The following is a 16,629-nucleotide window of genomic DNA, read 5'->3' as shown; positions in this document are numbered from 1 at the left end:
AGTGCAGCCTAAATCAAGAGAGGGGAGTGCTTATTGTAGGTGCAGAGCTCAAAAAGCTTTGGATGGAAGTGGGCGTTAGTTACTGTTAACCCACGTCTGAAGGCTACCCAGAAGGATGACTGTTTCTCAGGCTGTCAAGAGTGTGTGTGGAGGATCTCTCCAGAGGGATGTATGTTCTCAACATCATGTTTTTTCCTGACAGAGGAAGTGCAAATGAAAACAGAATGTAATGATTTAGATGAGAAAGCCACTGTGAAAAATTTCATTTCCCGGTCTTTTTTTTTTTTCTTTAAGTAGAATCTTATTTATACCATACCCTAATTACATCATTTGTTTGGGCAAGAACAAAGGGAATAGAGTATTACTGCTGGTATGTCTGATTTGAGCTTTTGTCTTCCTTTTAGGCAATGAGATAGTTTGGTAATGAATTATGTGCCTTCTTTTTTGGCAGAAGTGTTGTTGACAAAAATGAGGTTGGAACCACTTTGGGAATAGGGCCTCTGCAGCAAAAATGCAAATGTTGCAGTATGAAGTATGTTGAAATCTCTCTCTTCAAGTCGCAAGAGAGAATTGTAAATAAGAGTGAAAGGGAACTACTTCAAATGTCTCTCACTCTCCCTCTCTTCAAAATCCAACAATTAGAGCAAACAACTGCTTCAAAGCGAACATTTAAATTCCAGCCCAAACTCAGGAACAGTGGAACTCATTGCTCAAGCCTCTGCAGTAACCTTGGCTGTCTTGTGCTGCTTCCCTGTGCAGTGTTATAACCATCTGTGCTGTTTGGAAGCCCTCTGTTTTAAAGGCACAGATGTGACAGTAATCTTGTCATTGTGTGATCTGTATTTAGACCTTTTTTTTCACTACTTCAGTGAATTCTTATGTATTTTAGTTCACTTCTGAAATATTCATGTGTAACATGGCTGTGTTGGAGTGCAGTTACTGCCCTCTAAAATGTCTTCCTTTTACAGTAAAAAGCACATCATCATGTGGCCAAGGAGCACAGTTTCATGTGATAGAATAAGGTAAAGAACATGGCAGAGCTTAAATGCAGATACAGTAAACAGGTATTCTTAGACTATTTATAGAGTACTAGAGGAATAAAGGACTGCATAATAAACTCCATTTAATTCTCTGAAGGTGAGTCATGGGCTACAGTGAGAAGGAAAGATTTAGAGATTTGACTCAAGTGCTGGAATGATACATGGTTGTGCCACGTGGGTTGTTCCCAGAGAGAATTGTCCCTAAGTAAGCAATCAAGGGAAGATGGTGAGTACAGCAGAGATGAGGTGTTAAGAATGTCTGCAGATGGTGTGAGAGCTGCTGGAGCTGGTTTGTGATGCTGTGGTGTGGTGCCAATTAGTTAAATGTCTTCATGGAGGTTCTGCTGAGGAGTTCCTCCTCTTGTCATTTGTGTATTTGGTAGAAGGAAGGTGGTGAACAAAGAGGATGAATATGATAAGACACATGTGTTTGCTAAGAAAACTGATGATGTAGAACATCTGTGTTGTATTAGCTAAAGCGTGCTACTCCATATAAAACAGTTACTAGAAGGAAACTTGTACTGTTGTGTTTCAGGCCCCTTCAGAAAGCTCAAAATAAAAATCACAGAGCTGAAGAATAGTTTGGGTTGGAAGAGACCTCTAAAGGTCATCTAGGCCAGCCCCTCTGCAATGAGCAGGGATATCTTCAATTAGATCTGATTGCTCAGAGCCCAGTCCAGCCTGTCCTTGATGGTTTCCAGGGATGGGGCATCCACCCCTGTCTGGACAACCTGTGCCAGTTCTTCACCAACCTCACTGTAAAAAATTTCTTCCTTTTGTCTAGTCTGAATCTACCCTCTTAGTCTGAAACCATTATCACTTGCCCTGTTGATACTGGTCCTATTAAAAAGTCTGTCTCCATCTTTCTTAAGCCCCTTTAAGTACTGAAAGGCAGCAATAAGGTCTTCTCAAAGTCTTGTCCAGGCTGAGGAACCCCAACTCTCCCAGGCTTCCCTCATAGGAGAGGCGTTCTATCCCTCTGATCACTTTTGTAAATGATCAGATGGATACTGTACAGGAATTAGTGATTGTGACTTGTATTATACTTCATTCTAATCAAAGAAACTATCAGTTGGTTTAGGATGTACCTTTTAAAAAGCTCAGATACGCAGCTTGTCACACAGACTTTATGAAAGTACTTGAAAAAATCTTCTTTAATGCTAAATATGTATGTTGTATATTTGTATTTTTAAAAAGGTAGGTAAATAGGATTGCTTTGTCTGTATCACTCCTGTGATTTGTCATATCCAAAATGATCTTTGCTTGGCATCCTGTGGGTCTGATGCCTTTTCTAGGAGCATGTTGTGAGTTACCACCTTGAAGACCTCACTGTTGATGGAATTTTAGAGGTGGCTTCTTGAGGATGACAGCCTTGAAATACTTCTGCATAAATACCAACTGACTCTAAAATCTTTTTCAACTATTGGAACATACTGTGTTCTCAAGCTGGTTGTTGCACTACTTATGAGTGCTTCATCTAGAGTTACATTATTTTTTAAGTATTTTTTTTAAAGCTTCAAGTATAAATTAACTCCCTTAAAAACACTGTGCTTAGTGTTGCGGAATAGAGGGATGAAAGTCTAAAGGTAATGTGACTAGTATAGCTCTAAGTGTCATGGTAAGTTCTTCTGTAGTGTTTTATTCTTAGCTGCAGGGAAGCTGTTAGCTGTTGCAGTTGTTTTGTTGTTTGTGGTGGGTTTTTTTCCCCTAAATGGATTTCAGTGCCAGATATGTAAGCTGACCTTCAGAAAACATGTAGAGACCTGCAGAAGGGTGCACTGCGTTGTGAGGGAGAGGTTAGAAATGGTGATTACTCAGGGCACCACGTGCTGGGTTTTTGACCTGCAGTCTGTCTGGGAAAAAAGATGGACATGTACCACTCACTTGTGAAGTGAACTTCAAAGTACTGCTTTAAGTATCCTAATGAAAGCAGGTATGAAAAAAAACACGGGAATACTGCTTGTTGGAGAGGCTGCTGAGCACCCAGGCTGTGGTCTTGGAGAGTAAAGCTGTATCTGCATCGAGTCTTTTTCCACAGTCTTATTAAATGCTGACAAGAAGTGAAAGAACTGCCAGTGTAAATGCCTGCGAATCCTGGGCTGTGCCAAGTCCTGTCCTAGATTTATGCAACACCGAAAGCTCGAATGTGCTTTAATATTACTAGTATGGAGAATAGCACTTGTGTCCTCATCTCTAATTACGGGTCTTTAACCCAGGAAGATACAGGGAAGAATTAAAAGGTATAATGCTCATCAGCATGGAAAAATGTTCTGTGTGTCCTTTGCTGCAAGAAAAGGATTTTTACATCAATTGAGTTTGTTGGATAGGCTTTTTTCCCTGCTACACTGAAACTTGCTTGCACTTGGAAGAAGAGGGAGACTTAGGCCTGTTTTCCAGTTGTTACGTAGGTTATATTAATTCAAACTCTTTAAAATACTGTGGATCAAGTCTACTTCTTGACCTCTAGATGTGGTTTTACAGAAGCTGGCAAAGCTATTTCTATTCAGGAGGAAATAAAAGAAAAGGTGGTGGTCTTTCTGTGTTTTGATGACAGAAAAATGTAGGTACAAGAATTTTAAAACCAAATAAATATAAAGGTGGTTAGAGAAATCTGAATGAGTGTTAAGTCCTATTTTAAGAAATTTGGGGTTAGGTAGCATTTTTTGAAATTTCAACTCTGCTTTTTGTTACAGGTTACATCTTAAGTGTTGTGCTCCTAACCTTACCAAGACAACACCTGGTTCAGCTTTACCTGTACTTTTTGACTGCACTGCTGCTTTATGCTGGGCACCAAATTTCCCGGTAAGAATAAATTGATTAATTTTGATAGTTTGGGGATTAGGAAAATAACTGATATTTTGTTAATATCTGATATAAATGGGGTAGGTCTGTTTTTGTGGAGGCCTTTTTTTCTCTGCCAGACGCATAAATACGTCTTGCTGTTCTTTGTCTTGAAAAAATTTATGGAAATAAATATGCAGTCAGATAGCTCTGGTGTATTTTCATTGACTTAAGTCATTTGTAGCTACTTTTCTGTGGGGTATAATGTCCACTCATCTGGGAAGAGAAAGGATTTACCACAAGATTAAATCTGGCCTCTGATGTACTAATCTGAGTTAGTCAGTGGTTCAACTAACATGCTTTCAACACTGCAGCGTTTTGCAAGTGGACAGGATGTTACTTTTAGTTTCCTGGCCCCTAGGATAAAAGCAAATAGTGATATGGAAGATCATAAAAGTAAAGTAATAGTGGAGTTTATTCTTCAATTCATCTTTGTTTGTGTAATATATTTTACAATGAAAACAAAGACAGGTGTTGTGGATCTAAAACACAGAGCAAGAGAGTGGAGGACTCCAGGCTGGGCAAGACAAGGCCTTCCTCATTTGTTTGTCTGCGGCTAAATCTGTTGAAAGCCAGTGTAAACTCTTACTGACAGATGCTTAATTGGAACCAACGAGTGCCATCATATTAAGGGCTTTACATGGGAAGTTTTGAAAATACAAACTTGAGCCTGCCATAGTTTGGTGTCTGCCCATGGGAAACACTTAAAAAGTGGTTTTGATTGAAGCGATAAGTTTGTTGTTTCTTCGTCAAAATTGTTGTTTCAAAGCATTTGCAGGACTTTCTTTCTTAGTATATTGCTTTTCAGAGGAGTGTTAATGAAGGTTTTGTGGCGACTTGGCATGTCACTGTTATGGCTGTCAGAGTTGCAGTTAATGATTTCCTGAATGGATGAAGGTGCAGTAGGGGAATTATGGGCTCTTATTGCCTGGGTAGGAAGGAAAGAGGATTTTTTATCACCCTCAGGAGAGTCCTGAGTTTTTATAGATATAGTTTGGGGGTGTTTCTTATAGGGTTGAAGGCTTACTTATTGAAAAAGCAACCTAAACATTACTTAAGAACTTGTGTTGAAATAAAGCTGGTAACAAATTCCAGTCAGATACAGGGCTTTGGTCCAGAGGATTTACCCTCTAGAGATCTTTATGCTATTCTGGATTTTTAATTTTTTTGAGAGAGAGATGATATGGATTTTGGTTGATCCATTATGGGCTAGCACTGTGTTTGTGTTTTTAATAACTTTTTTCTTTGTGTTTCTGTGTAATGTGAGTTGTGACTTCTGTGCTTTGTGAAGTTTGAGACTTTTACAGGCTTTCTTGAAACATGTTAGATAATTATTGCTTGGACTATTTGGCATATTCTTGCTAAGCTTTCTCTATTTGATATTTCTGGAGTGAGTTAATAAAGACTTCAATTAAATCTTGCATCAACAGGCACCAAAAAATACATTTAATTAAAAGATGTCTTGGATTCAAATAGTACAGCAGTATTCCCTAGCTATTTTGCAAAGCAAATGTAGTTGTTAACACTTTTGAGTGAGCTTACCAATTCCATAGACATAACCTAGACTTGGTTTGCAAGAGGTTCTCAGCATCAGCCTTTGTGCAGTGTGGGGAGTGACAGTTGCGTTAGATTTTCAAAAGAATGTTTGAATCCCATTAGTTTTAATGTTGAAAATAGTGAAGTGTAACACACAAAAACAATGCTAATGGAGCTATTCCTTTTATTGCCAAAGCTACCCAATTCCCCCTGATGTTTTCATTTAGCAGACTGATCATAACAAGACATACAGTAGTCAAATGTGCAAACTGTTCCTGAATGCGTTTTGTTAATAACTGTGTTTAGAGCTGAAAACTTCCAGTTGGATTCCTTGCAAGCACTACCAATTGGGATGCTATTTAAGACAGATGAAGAGGTCTTATATTGAGGCCAGTTTGGTTAGTGCAAATTATAGAACCAGACCAGAATCAGCTGGCACTTGTGACTCTGCAGTGTCCTGGAAATTCTGAGCTGTTGAAAGACTTCAGCTTTCAGTGCTTTTTTTTTCCACCCCAGAAATAGCGTGCGGTTCAGCTGCAAGTCTGGGAATAAGAAGATCTGAATTTTACAGTTAAGCTCTGACTTCAGATTTCCAGGTCTGTGTGACCTTGACAAGTCCCCTGATTTCTTAAGTGTTTGTTTCCTTATCTGCAAGACTGAGAATTACCTCAGTGTGTAAAGATTGGTTAGCTAATGTTTGTGAAGGCTTGGAGAGTTTGAGAAGATGCTACATTTGTATGTAGTGTGTTAACCTGGCAATTTGGAGATAATACACCATCTGTTTATGGAAAAAGAAGTCAGCTTTAAAAGCCAAAATCCTGCTGCTCCTGACAAGGAAAATGGATGCTGGTTTTAGCTGATGTGTAGCTGTACAAACGACTTGCTTAAAAGGATCACATTTCCCCACTTCGAGCAATAAAACTTGGGGAAATAAACAATGCAGTTATGCAGAAAAGAAACAATGCAATTAATTATGCTAAAGAAAGGGAAAAAAAAAGAATCTGCATCATGGTGTTATTTCAAGTTTTGTAGTTTTGTTTTGATTGTATTCCAAGTGTCGAGTCTCATAGAGCTAAGAATGAGAGGGGGGGTGCAGGAACCTCAATTGTTTCTTACAGATAATCTTAAAATACACTTAATTTTGAGGTTGTCTTAGACATTTAAAACTTATGAGAGTGTGTTTGATGTTGACTGCAGAGATTAATCAGCCAAAGTAAATGTCAGCTATATGAGTCAATTAGGTCAGATAACCATCGTGCTTTATGTCAGTCAATTACAAAGCATATTTTTAACAACATGAGACCTTTCTGCACTTTCAGTAACAGAAAAATGGTCATGTGTGAAGCACTGTATCTCTTCACCTTTTTAGAGCAATGTTAGTCTGGTTGTGCATGAGTTTATGTTAACAGTCCAGCAGTTTGATTATATGAAGCTGTCAGTGCATTGCCTGCAGAATGAATAGCTGGCAATCTGATCCAAGTTTTATACTTATATCCTAATTTTCTAAAATAGTAATGTTGTTTCAGTCATTTCATTAACTTGTAAATAATGATTTTGGCATTCTTGTTTTCTTACGCTGCTGCAGTAAAGTGAACAATTCTCTAATGTAAAAGCTGCAGCTTAATACAGCTTTAATTGATCAAAATTGAGTGCAGGCGCTTGCTCTTCTCAGCATCTTGTATGGCACTGCAGCTGTTCGAGGCATCTTCTGATTGGTGTCTGTGCCAAAAGATCCTTGTGTTTGTACTGGTAATAAGAGAATCATTGCTTTGACTTCCTTTATTCAGACACCATCTACAAATACTGTTTAAAAAAAATTAGGAGGCCTTCAAACACTGTTTCTCCAAGCTGGTAAGCCTAAAACTCAATTAGTGAGAGTTACTTAAAGAATTAAGACAAGTGCAGACCTCTGTGCAGGTGACTGATTCAGCTAGAGAATGACAAGACATGTAGCTTGAAGGAATTTGGGTAATCTCCAGGCACATTCCCGGTGTTGAAGAAGCAACTGTAAGTGCAGCTTTGATGTGTCTTTGCTAAGTTGTGTAAGGTCATCTTGCTACAGTTGGTAATGCTGGATGATTTTGTAACCTGTTTCTTAACAGATAGAGAAGAAACTTCATGTCTTCACTGCTTTCCTTCTAGCAGTTTACAAACAGCTGCTGTTTTCACCCTAAATTTGAGGATGGAGCATAATACTGCTAATCCAGCCATCTTCAGCATGTTGCAAATGGTGTTACTGTTTTCTCCCTTTGTAACTCTGATTATTGTGTTTGTTGGTAATGCTTTCAGTGCTGAACCCAGCACATTCAGGAAGTGCTTTCTGCAGGTTCATGTGAAATAAATAAAAATACTAAAATAATCATAGAATCATAGAATAGTTAGGGTTGGAAAGGACCTTAAGATCATCAAGTTCCAACCCCCCTGCCATGGGCAGGGACACCTCACACTAAGCCGTATCACCCAAGGCCTCGTCCAACCTGGTCTTGAAATCAACTTTGTTCCAAAGATTACATCTGTACAGATGGTGGAAGGGAGAAAAAACCCTTGTGCTTAGCTACGCCTCGATAATAAGGGGAAAGTTCTATCTAGAATCAGTTGTTTTAAGTGGCTTTTCAATCCTCATGTGTTTTTAATTATAGGTTACAGTCTAAAGAACCCATTTCAACATACCTCACATATACTATGACACTTGAAAAGCTACAGTGAGTAGGAAGGCTGTCAGCTATGAAGAACAGGCTTTGAAGTGTTTGTTTTAGTACTTTGAGATTTATGTCTTCAATTCCAGAGATTTTTTGCAAATGAAAATGTGAATACCTTAACTAGAAGGGTATATTTCCACACTTCTGGGGAGAAATGAATGCTGCTAGGAGCCCTGAGTTGAATCTTTTTCTTCACTGAATTCAAAAGAGCAATTCTTGTATTGGTTGTGGTTTCCGGTACTGTTTGCCTCACATTGACTGCATCTGTTCCCAGCCAGTGTGGCTTGCCTCACTAATACAAATAAATAATAAATGAAATACCATGTCCCTTGAGCAAACAAAGTCTGCTACCTCCATGCAGGATCCGATCAAGTGTGTACACATAAGTGCCTGGACAATATCGGCCAGGTTGGAGCACAGGCTTAGTTGTGCTGCTGCTGGCAGAATTGGTCGGGTAGTAGTAAGGGTGGAGCAGCAGCTGTCCTAGGAATGGAGAAGGAAGGGTCACAGGGCAAGGCAGAAAAAGGGTCTGGAGTATTGGATCATGATGCAAAGGTTCACAAGTATTTCCTGCTGTGTTGTGGCCGGGCATTAAGGACAATTACTACAGTCCTTTTCCAGGATCTCCTTCTGAAAGTGTAGAATGCTTGATCCTACTGTGAAGTTCATGTTTGAGTTATATTGCTGTTAGATATGTTAGCCTGCTTGAAGGCAGAGCTGATGGGTAATCACCAAGAGCAGAAAAATGCCCATTGTCTTTAGGTTCTTTGGTTGCCTGAGCTCACACAGCTTCTGAGAGAAATTACAAATACCCTGTCAGATTTTCAGACTACCTTCCTGTGTCTGTCAGTTTGAGGGTATCTGGTTTGTCCCTCAGGTTTCCCAAGATAGAGCTAAACTTTTAAATTATGTTGGGTAAAAGGATTATGTAGCAACTCTGTTCCTGACTCTAGTCTATGACTGTCACCTTTCCTTCATACCTATTTTTTAATTCATTGGAAAGAGGTTGTTAGGTGCAAAATACAATAAGCATGAAATTGGAAGACCTCTCTGTCAAGCTCTCGAGTTAATTTTTTTTGTTAACGTGGAGCTGGTGGGAAAAGCAATTATTATTTGGAAGAAAAACACTTAATAAGGGTACTTCAAATGGAATGGTGCTTAAGAGGCTTTGTCAATAAGCGATTTCAGGCATGCTCTGAAGAAAAGCTTGGATATCCCAAAGGATTTTTACAGCTATGCTAGTGAGTCTGATTACAGCTAATATTTGTCTCACTTAAGGATCTGACTGAGGCATGACTTACACCAGTGAGGCTGCTGGCAGTAGTGTTAATATTGCTATGTGTAATTTAGTTGACTGTAGCATACACTGAAACTGTGTATGTATAGAATGAATAAATTGCTTCTTGTCTGATCGGATGGATCTTAATAGCATTTGGTTTGGTTTTTTTTTTAGGGATTATGTGAGGAGCGAATTGGAATCAGGATATGAAGGGCCAATGTACTTGGAACCTCTCTCTATGAATCGCTTCATGACTGCTTTAGTAGGTAAGTGCTCTAAATATTTGTGATGCAGGAGAGAGTTCTGCCTAATTCTCTTCATTGAAACCTATGCACATTTTACGTCTTGGTTTCAAATCTCTCATCGCTTTTAGTAGCTGTGTTTGCCGTTAATATGCAAGAAGCATGGGAAGCTAGGTGTATCCTGCCTGGCTTTTTCTATGACACTGATTTAGCAATGCTCTTGTACTTGCAGCATTGAAGTATTTTCTAGGTCTGTTTGTCATGCTGTGCCCCTACATTCTTAGACACGCCATCTGATTCAGGATGACTAGATTGTCTGTAATAATCTTTAGGTGCAAAGTACTGTAGACATTTCAATAACTTGTATTTATAGGGCTTTTGTCAATGAAAGTGTTGTATAAGTATTCTTCATTTGCCTTATAGGTGAGCACTGTCATTCTCACAAAAAACCTGGTGATACATATTTGTGGGTATGTGCACGCAACTACAGTAAGGAGTAACAAGTCAAAACTACATTTAAATTGTGTTTGATTAATGGCAAAGATGACTTCTCTAGCTAAAAATCCTACATAAATCCCAAAGAACTGGATTTTCTAGACTGTTTACTTACCCTCTGAACTTTCACAGGAAGAGACTAAATTCAGTGTTAGGGTTGCTATACCACACCATATGTTCTACTGAGAGGATATTGGTATACACACATACTCCATTTGTGTTTTAAAATTAAGCCTGAGAAAAGCTTGGAAGAAAAATCTTAGTGAAAGGCATTAAGGAAGATCTATGGATTTCATCAGATTATTGACAGATTTAGTCAGCCATGTATGGTTGGCAAAACTCATCTGCTTTCTGTTTGCTTGCAGCTGCTGCTGGCAGATATAGATGGGTTTACTTCTTTAGTGTGTTAGGTCTACCAGAATATATACATCTCCTGATTGCCTGCATCCTTACTTTCAAATGTAGCATTTGTCTTTGCTTTTAATATTTTTAATAGAAATAACATTGGTATTTTTCAGTGAAAGGGAAACTTCAGATGTATTTTTTACTCTCATGAATTTCTAAATACATTTTCCCATCTTGTCAAATGACACTAAAGTACAACTAAAGCCTTTAATGTGTTTCTATGACAAAATGTTTGTAATTAGCCCTTTGAATCTCGGGTGCAATGTGGGGTCCAGTGATAAAGCAGAATCCCTCAGAGAGCTTCACAAAGCATGAGGGAGGCCTAGGCAGGAAGGGGTCAGGAGGTGGTGTGTCATTCACAGGCAGAAACTAAACCAAGAGTCAAGCCCATTATGCTTCATCCAGGTTTTAATATGGATTAAGAATAACTGAGAAAAAGATAATACTCTTTGTACGCCATACAGTTTTGGGTTTTACTGGGTGTCAGATTAAAGTGTCCCCATATTGTAATGGTTTTTTAAAAGTAGGTACTTGGCAATAGTAGCAAATGTGTACGTAAGCAGTTGTCTTTGGGGAAGACCTGTGCAAGTGGGCTATGAGACTTGACAATGTTTTGTATAAATATGAAATACTTTCTCAGATTTGTTACATACAAAGGTATTTATCCCGTTCAATCTGCCACGTCTCGGGAGTGTACTGTGCTGAACTGTCATCTTCACAGCAAAATGAATATACAAGTGCTGTGCTCCATCTTTTTCTTCAATGTTGCGCTTCAGCACTGTTGACAAAGGCAGTGAGGCAGGTACCTGGGGAAATAATGGTGCTGCTGATCCAGCTCTTGTTCCTTAAAGTCCTGGTCAGAATTAAGGGGATGATGTACAGTATGCCAACTGCTTCACAGATTTAATCTTTGTTGGTGCTTTTCTTCATTAGTGCTTTTTGAACGGGCTCTCCTGGTCATTTCTTCCCTGCATCTAATTCAGTCTGATGACTGTTGACTAGAGTTACTAACGTTGCAAAGTGCTGGATGGAAGAAATAAATATCTTTGAAGACCATCCCTTGGATGAGTGTGCTATTTTGTAAACAAGTAGGGTGTGAATGGTGTAAAGTTGCATGGTTTTGGATGCTACCATGAAGACTTGCTTTTTCTTAGTGCACAATATGGGATTAGATATTTAATATATATATAATAATATATCCTGGGGTTTTAGTAGCATTTAAGGATGTAGCCAGGGAATTTGTTAACATCAGCTTTTTAAAATTGGGAATGAAATACAGTTCCATATAGTCAGAGTGGCTGGAATAGTGGCTGTACCACATAGACTTTCTTCTTGCACATTTTCTATTAGCTTATGAGCTGGGGGGCTTTGGCTACCTGTCAACAATGTTTAATGTATTTGTGGATGTTTTGGGAAGGGAAAAGAATGGGCAGAAACTTAGGCAATAAATTTCTTCCTTATTGCCTCATTCTCTAGCGGAAGACTGTGGTGTCCTGCAGGAGGATTCTGCCTGTTGTGCTCATTACCTGTGTCTGGCAGTTTTCAGTCCATGGTGTTTAAGTTTATGGAGTGCAAACATTCAGCTGGATTTGCTGATCTTAGCAGATAGCTGAAGTGTTAGAATCTTTCTGTGATTTGATATGAGGTACAAGCTAATTTTTACTGACACTGTGATGTTAAATTAAAGACTGACAGTATACAGCCCCACTTGGAGATAAGCTATGATTTACTGCAGAGAGAGATTGTCCTGAACTAAGGTACTGCTACCCCACTTTAAAATGGGAAGTACCAGTCATTAAAAGCTCCACTGGAGGCATTTTCAGGCCCTTCCTGAAGGGGCTGAGAATTGACAAGGTGCAGACTTCAGGAAGAACTTTGGGACCTCCAGAGAAAGTGCTCCGTGTATTTCCTTTGATGTTGTACAGCTCTCCTTCCCATGACAGGGAACATTTGATCAGAGTTTGAATTAAAAAAGGTGGGAGGGTCAGAGTTTAGCAGGGATGACCAGCATACTTGGCACATCACTGCTGGAGGAAAGCAGGTTTTGCTGTTGTGTAAGATGAAACTGAACTTGGAGGTCCTGTTTTGTGATTGGAGAGCTGCAGAGTCGTCCCAAAGAGTGCTGAGTTTAATGTGATGTTGTTGCAATACTTTTTCAGAAGATGACATGCTTACCCAAGAACATATTGGATGCTGGGATTTGTATCCCTTTGTGTGTGGACCTGGGTTGCCTTAGTTACCATGAGTTGCAGAAATCCTCACAAGCTGACTGTGCCAGGCTCCTGAATATTACAGCACAGCAGTGTGCTGGTGGTATCTTAAATAGGGTTGTAGCAACGTGTGTGTGGGTAGAGAATAACAAAGCAGAGGGAGAATGCTTCAGAGCTGGTGTGCTGAACTTCTGAAAAGATGAGTAGAGTAACTTTCTCTGAGGCTTACAAGCCCCAGCATGCTGATAGTGTCTTGCTGAGAGCAAGGGTGCTTGTTCTGAAATGAAATCTGCTAATTCAGAAGTACATCTAGCAAATTGGTGGTAGGTCTTCAACTTGAAAGAGGACAGTGTGAAGGAGGAAGAACTTTGTGTGCTTAAATAGTAGAGATTAGAGATTGCTTTCAGCTCAGCTGCAGTTATTTTGAAAGCAGAAGTCCTTTTCTAGGTGGGGAAGCTGAGCAGAATGAAAGCAAAACCCTGCTACTGCTATTTCTCCTCTCGCTATTTCCCTCCCCAACCCATCCAGGAGGGCTTACAAGGTCAGTAAGCTTATGTGAACATGTGGAGTTAGCAGTGATGTAGAGATGGTAACGGTCTTGATTTTGTTACTCTCTGTTTTGCTAAGGCTAATTCCCAGTTTTGGGAAAAGCTGTGAGATACAAACACTGGTGGAGGTAGCTCCAAAACAGGATGAGCACTTGGGTTTAGAGCCACATATTGTGGCTTTCAGATGTTAGCTAACACAGGTGGTGAACAAGGTTCTGCTTTTAAGTACTATTCAATAAACTTTTTCCTTACTGCAAAGTGATGAGTGAGAATTGTTCTTTTCTGGGTTTCTTCCCATTCTGTTCCCTCTGAGAGAAAGGGTACAACTTCCAGGGACTCTCATGGGAGCAGTTACACTGGAGTGGTCTGTTCTGGAAATACCAGCCTCCAGATCTCTGGGTATGTGGGAGATGCGCTGGTGTCCCTGCCAACTGTTAATTAGAATTTAATCATTAATTACCTGTCACTTGCAAGCATCAGTCTGTGCAACTGCCGCAAGCACTATGAAATTATTGAAGTCTCAGCTGCTGACCTGGCTGTCCTCCTGTTGCTCTTCTTGGCCAGTAATTCCTCTTGACAGGAGAAATATTGTTGCTGTAAAAGCCATTTGGGACCTCTGATTACCTTTTTTTGCATAGATTGGAATGAAAGAGTAGTATAGCTGTGCTTCAGAAGAGCAACTGCATGTATAGAGATCCCACCACTATTGAAGTCGAACTGGGGTATTAAGGAAGAACAGGGATGAGTTGCAGGGTTCTCCTCTGCATAATGTTATTCCTGGGACCTCATATTAATCTGAGTATGATTCTGCATGTGTTTCGGGTTTACATCTCATGAAAGTGAAAGCCTGCACTTCACGTAGGTTGAAAATGGTGTGGGCCAGCAAAGGATGCGGAGGAGCCTGGTTTCATAACAGATATGGCCTAGTTAGAACTGTCATAATATGCTGGATGTTGATAACTGCATTATGGAAAGATAACGTATTAAAAAATGTTGTTTTTTTTTTTACTGAAGGGGATAATCAGCTTGATTATAAAATACTGTGTCGCGTTTCCAGGTCAGCTGGTGGTATGTACGCTCTGCTCCTGCGTCATGAAAACGAAACAGATCTGGCTTTTCTCTGCTCACATGCTCCCTCTGCTGGCACGACTTTGCCTGGTCCCTTTGGAAACCATCGTCATCATCAACAAATTTGCCATGATTTTCACTGGTTTGGAAGTTCTCTACTTTCTGGCATCAAATCTTCTGGTGCCCTATAATTTGGCAAAATCTGCATACAGAGAGCTTGTCCAGGTAAGACAGTGAACATAACTATTTTATTTTCCTTGGCCTGAGCCTTTTTTGCAGAAAAGAAAGAGAAAAGTACTTTGGCTGTCTTCTATGTGCAACTGTGTGTGTGTGTTTCTTTTTCTTAGCAAACCAAATATGTTCTTATCTATAGCATCTTTCTTTGATTTATGGTAGCTTATAATTTGTGTGGGTGAGCAGTTAAGACGTTAATTAGAATTATGCTGCTGGCCAGCTGAGCGTGTCCATTTTGCTTGGACTTTGCTTAGTCCTGCCCAAATTCAGGCTAAAAGACAAGGTTGTGGCAGAATGGGATTTTAAAGCCTCATTAAGTGAGCAAAGTAATCCCCATGCAGTAATTGTAGTAGCTGTTCATTTCAAAAGATGCTTTGTGTATGAAAAGCGTTTATAATTATAGTAGTGTTAAAGTGGGAGTAACACTAAAGCTCATTTTGACTAATAATCACTGACTTACAGTCAGTGATCTGTAACTTGTAGACAGTGATTTGAAAAGTCTGTAGTATTTTCTTTAGAACAGCAGCATTGCTGAGACCGCGAACAAAAGAGTTAGCAGAAACAGAGGAGACTGATCTGACATGTATCCATTTTGTTAACACTTTGACATCTAATGTATATGTAGTTGAAAAGACACTTTGTTAACGGTACAGAAACATCACACCATGTTTTTCTATAAAAATAAAATGTATGTGAATATGACTTGGGGGTGTTGGTTGATGAGAAAATGAACATGAGCCGTCAGTGTGCACTTGCAGCCCAGAAAGCCAACCGTATCCTGGGCTGCATCAAAAGGAGTGTGACCAGCAGGTCGAAGGAGGTGATCCTGCCCCTCTACTCTGCTCTTGCGAGACCTCACCTGGAGTATTGTGTACAGTTCTGGTGTCCTCAACATAAAAAGGACATGCAACTGTTGGAACAAGTCCAGAGGAGGGCCACAAGGATGATCAGGGGACTGGAACACCTCCCGTATGAAGACAGGCTGAGAAAGTTGGGGCTGTTCAGCCTGGAGAAGAGAAGGCTGTGTGGAGACCTCATAGCAGCCTTCCAGTATCTGAAGGGGGCCTGTAGGGATGCTGGGGAGGGACTCTTCATTAGGGACTGTAGTGACAGGACAAGGGGTAATGGGTTAAAACTTAAACAGAGGGAGGTTAGATTGGATATAAAGAAGATATTCTTTCCTGTTAGGGTGGTGAGGCACTGGAATGGGTTGCCCAGGGAGGTTGTGAATGCTCCATCCCTGGCAGTGTTCAAGGCCAGGTTGGAGGAAGCCTTGGGTGACATGGTTTAGTGTGAGGTGTCGCTGCCCATGGCAGGGGGGTTGGAACTAGATGATCTTAAGGTCCTTTCCAACCTTAACTATTCTATGATTCTATGAATATTTCTGTGTATTTTGACATATAAAGCTTGATGCTTGCTTGAACCACTTGCTGGATTCTTTTCAAACCAAGACACTGTTTTCTGACTTCTGCTTTTCAGTCCCTAAGCAATCTGAAAAATTAACTTGTTAAGCTCTTGTAAAGCTCCGCTTTGCTGTCATATCCGTCATCCACAAACAAAAACTTGGCAGCAGTAGGTGTGTAGTGTGCCAAGGTCTCAGCCTGTCATGTTGATCATTACTGTCTGGTTATTTATTTTGTATGTAATTGGTCTTTGGAGCAGGATTATCTTTGTACAGCACCTACCATGGTCTGATCTCACCCGTAACTGGCTTGTAGATTTGCTGATTAAAAGCTAATTTGGGAGCTAACTGGCAAAGCTTCAGTATCTTTGTTTTCCAGTGAGAATAGGAAAGTCATGCTTACTCTTCACGTACTGTGGCAGCGTTTGGGGTAAACCAGTTGCATGTCTTTGTACAGCATAACACTTGCAACAGGTTGGAACCAGCACTTTTAATTTTCATGTGCATGAACAGTGCAGCATTTAGCTTCCTGAAATCAAATTCAGATTGGGTGTAGGTTTGAGAGTATTGTATCTATTTTTCTTTATAGGACACTTGTGCTTAAAACACTTCAACGTTTTATGAATGTTT

At 39.9% G+C, this 16,629-nt stretch overlaps 1 protein-coding gene across 5 annotated transcripts in view; it reads left to right on the top strand.

Annotated features, from left to right (window-relative positions):
* Nucleotides 1–16,629, top strand: part of RNF145 (ring finger protein 145) — a 53,081-nt gene that overhangs the window by 23,843 nt on the left and 12,609 nt on the right. For all 5 annotated transcript variants that reach the window (XM_062607522.1, XM_062607521.1, XM_062607520.1 and 2 more), the window contains 3 exons: nucleotides 3,734–3,842; nucleotides 9,570–9,661; nucleotides 14,353–14,588. In XM_062607522.1, the coding sequence (XP_062463506.1) occupies nucleotides 3,734–3,842; nucleotides 9,570–9,661; nucleotides 14,353–14,588 (437 nt within the window). The remainder of the gene's footprint in view (nucleotides 1–3,733; nucleotides 3,843–9,569; nucleotides 9,662–14,352; nucleotides 14,589–16,629) is intronic.

This window comes from Pezoporus occidentalis, unplaced genomic scaffold (assembly GCF_034315485.1).
Source record: "Pezoporus occidentalis ecotype Australia unplaced genomic scaffold, CSIRO_AGI_Poc_V1 ctg124, whole genome shotgun sequence".
NCBI lineage: Eukaryota > Metazoa > Chordata > Aves > Psittaciformes > Psittacidae > Pezoporus > Pezoporus occidentalis.
This window is presented reverse-complemented; position numbering and strand designations above follow the sequence as displayed.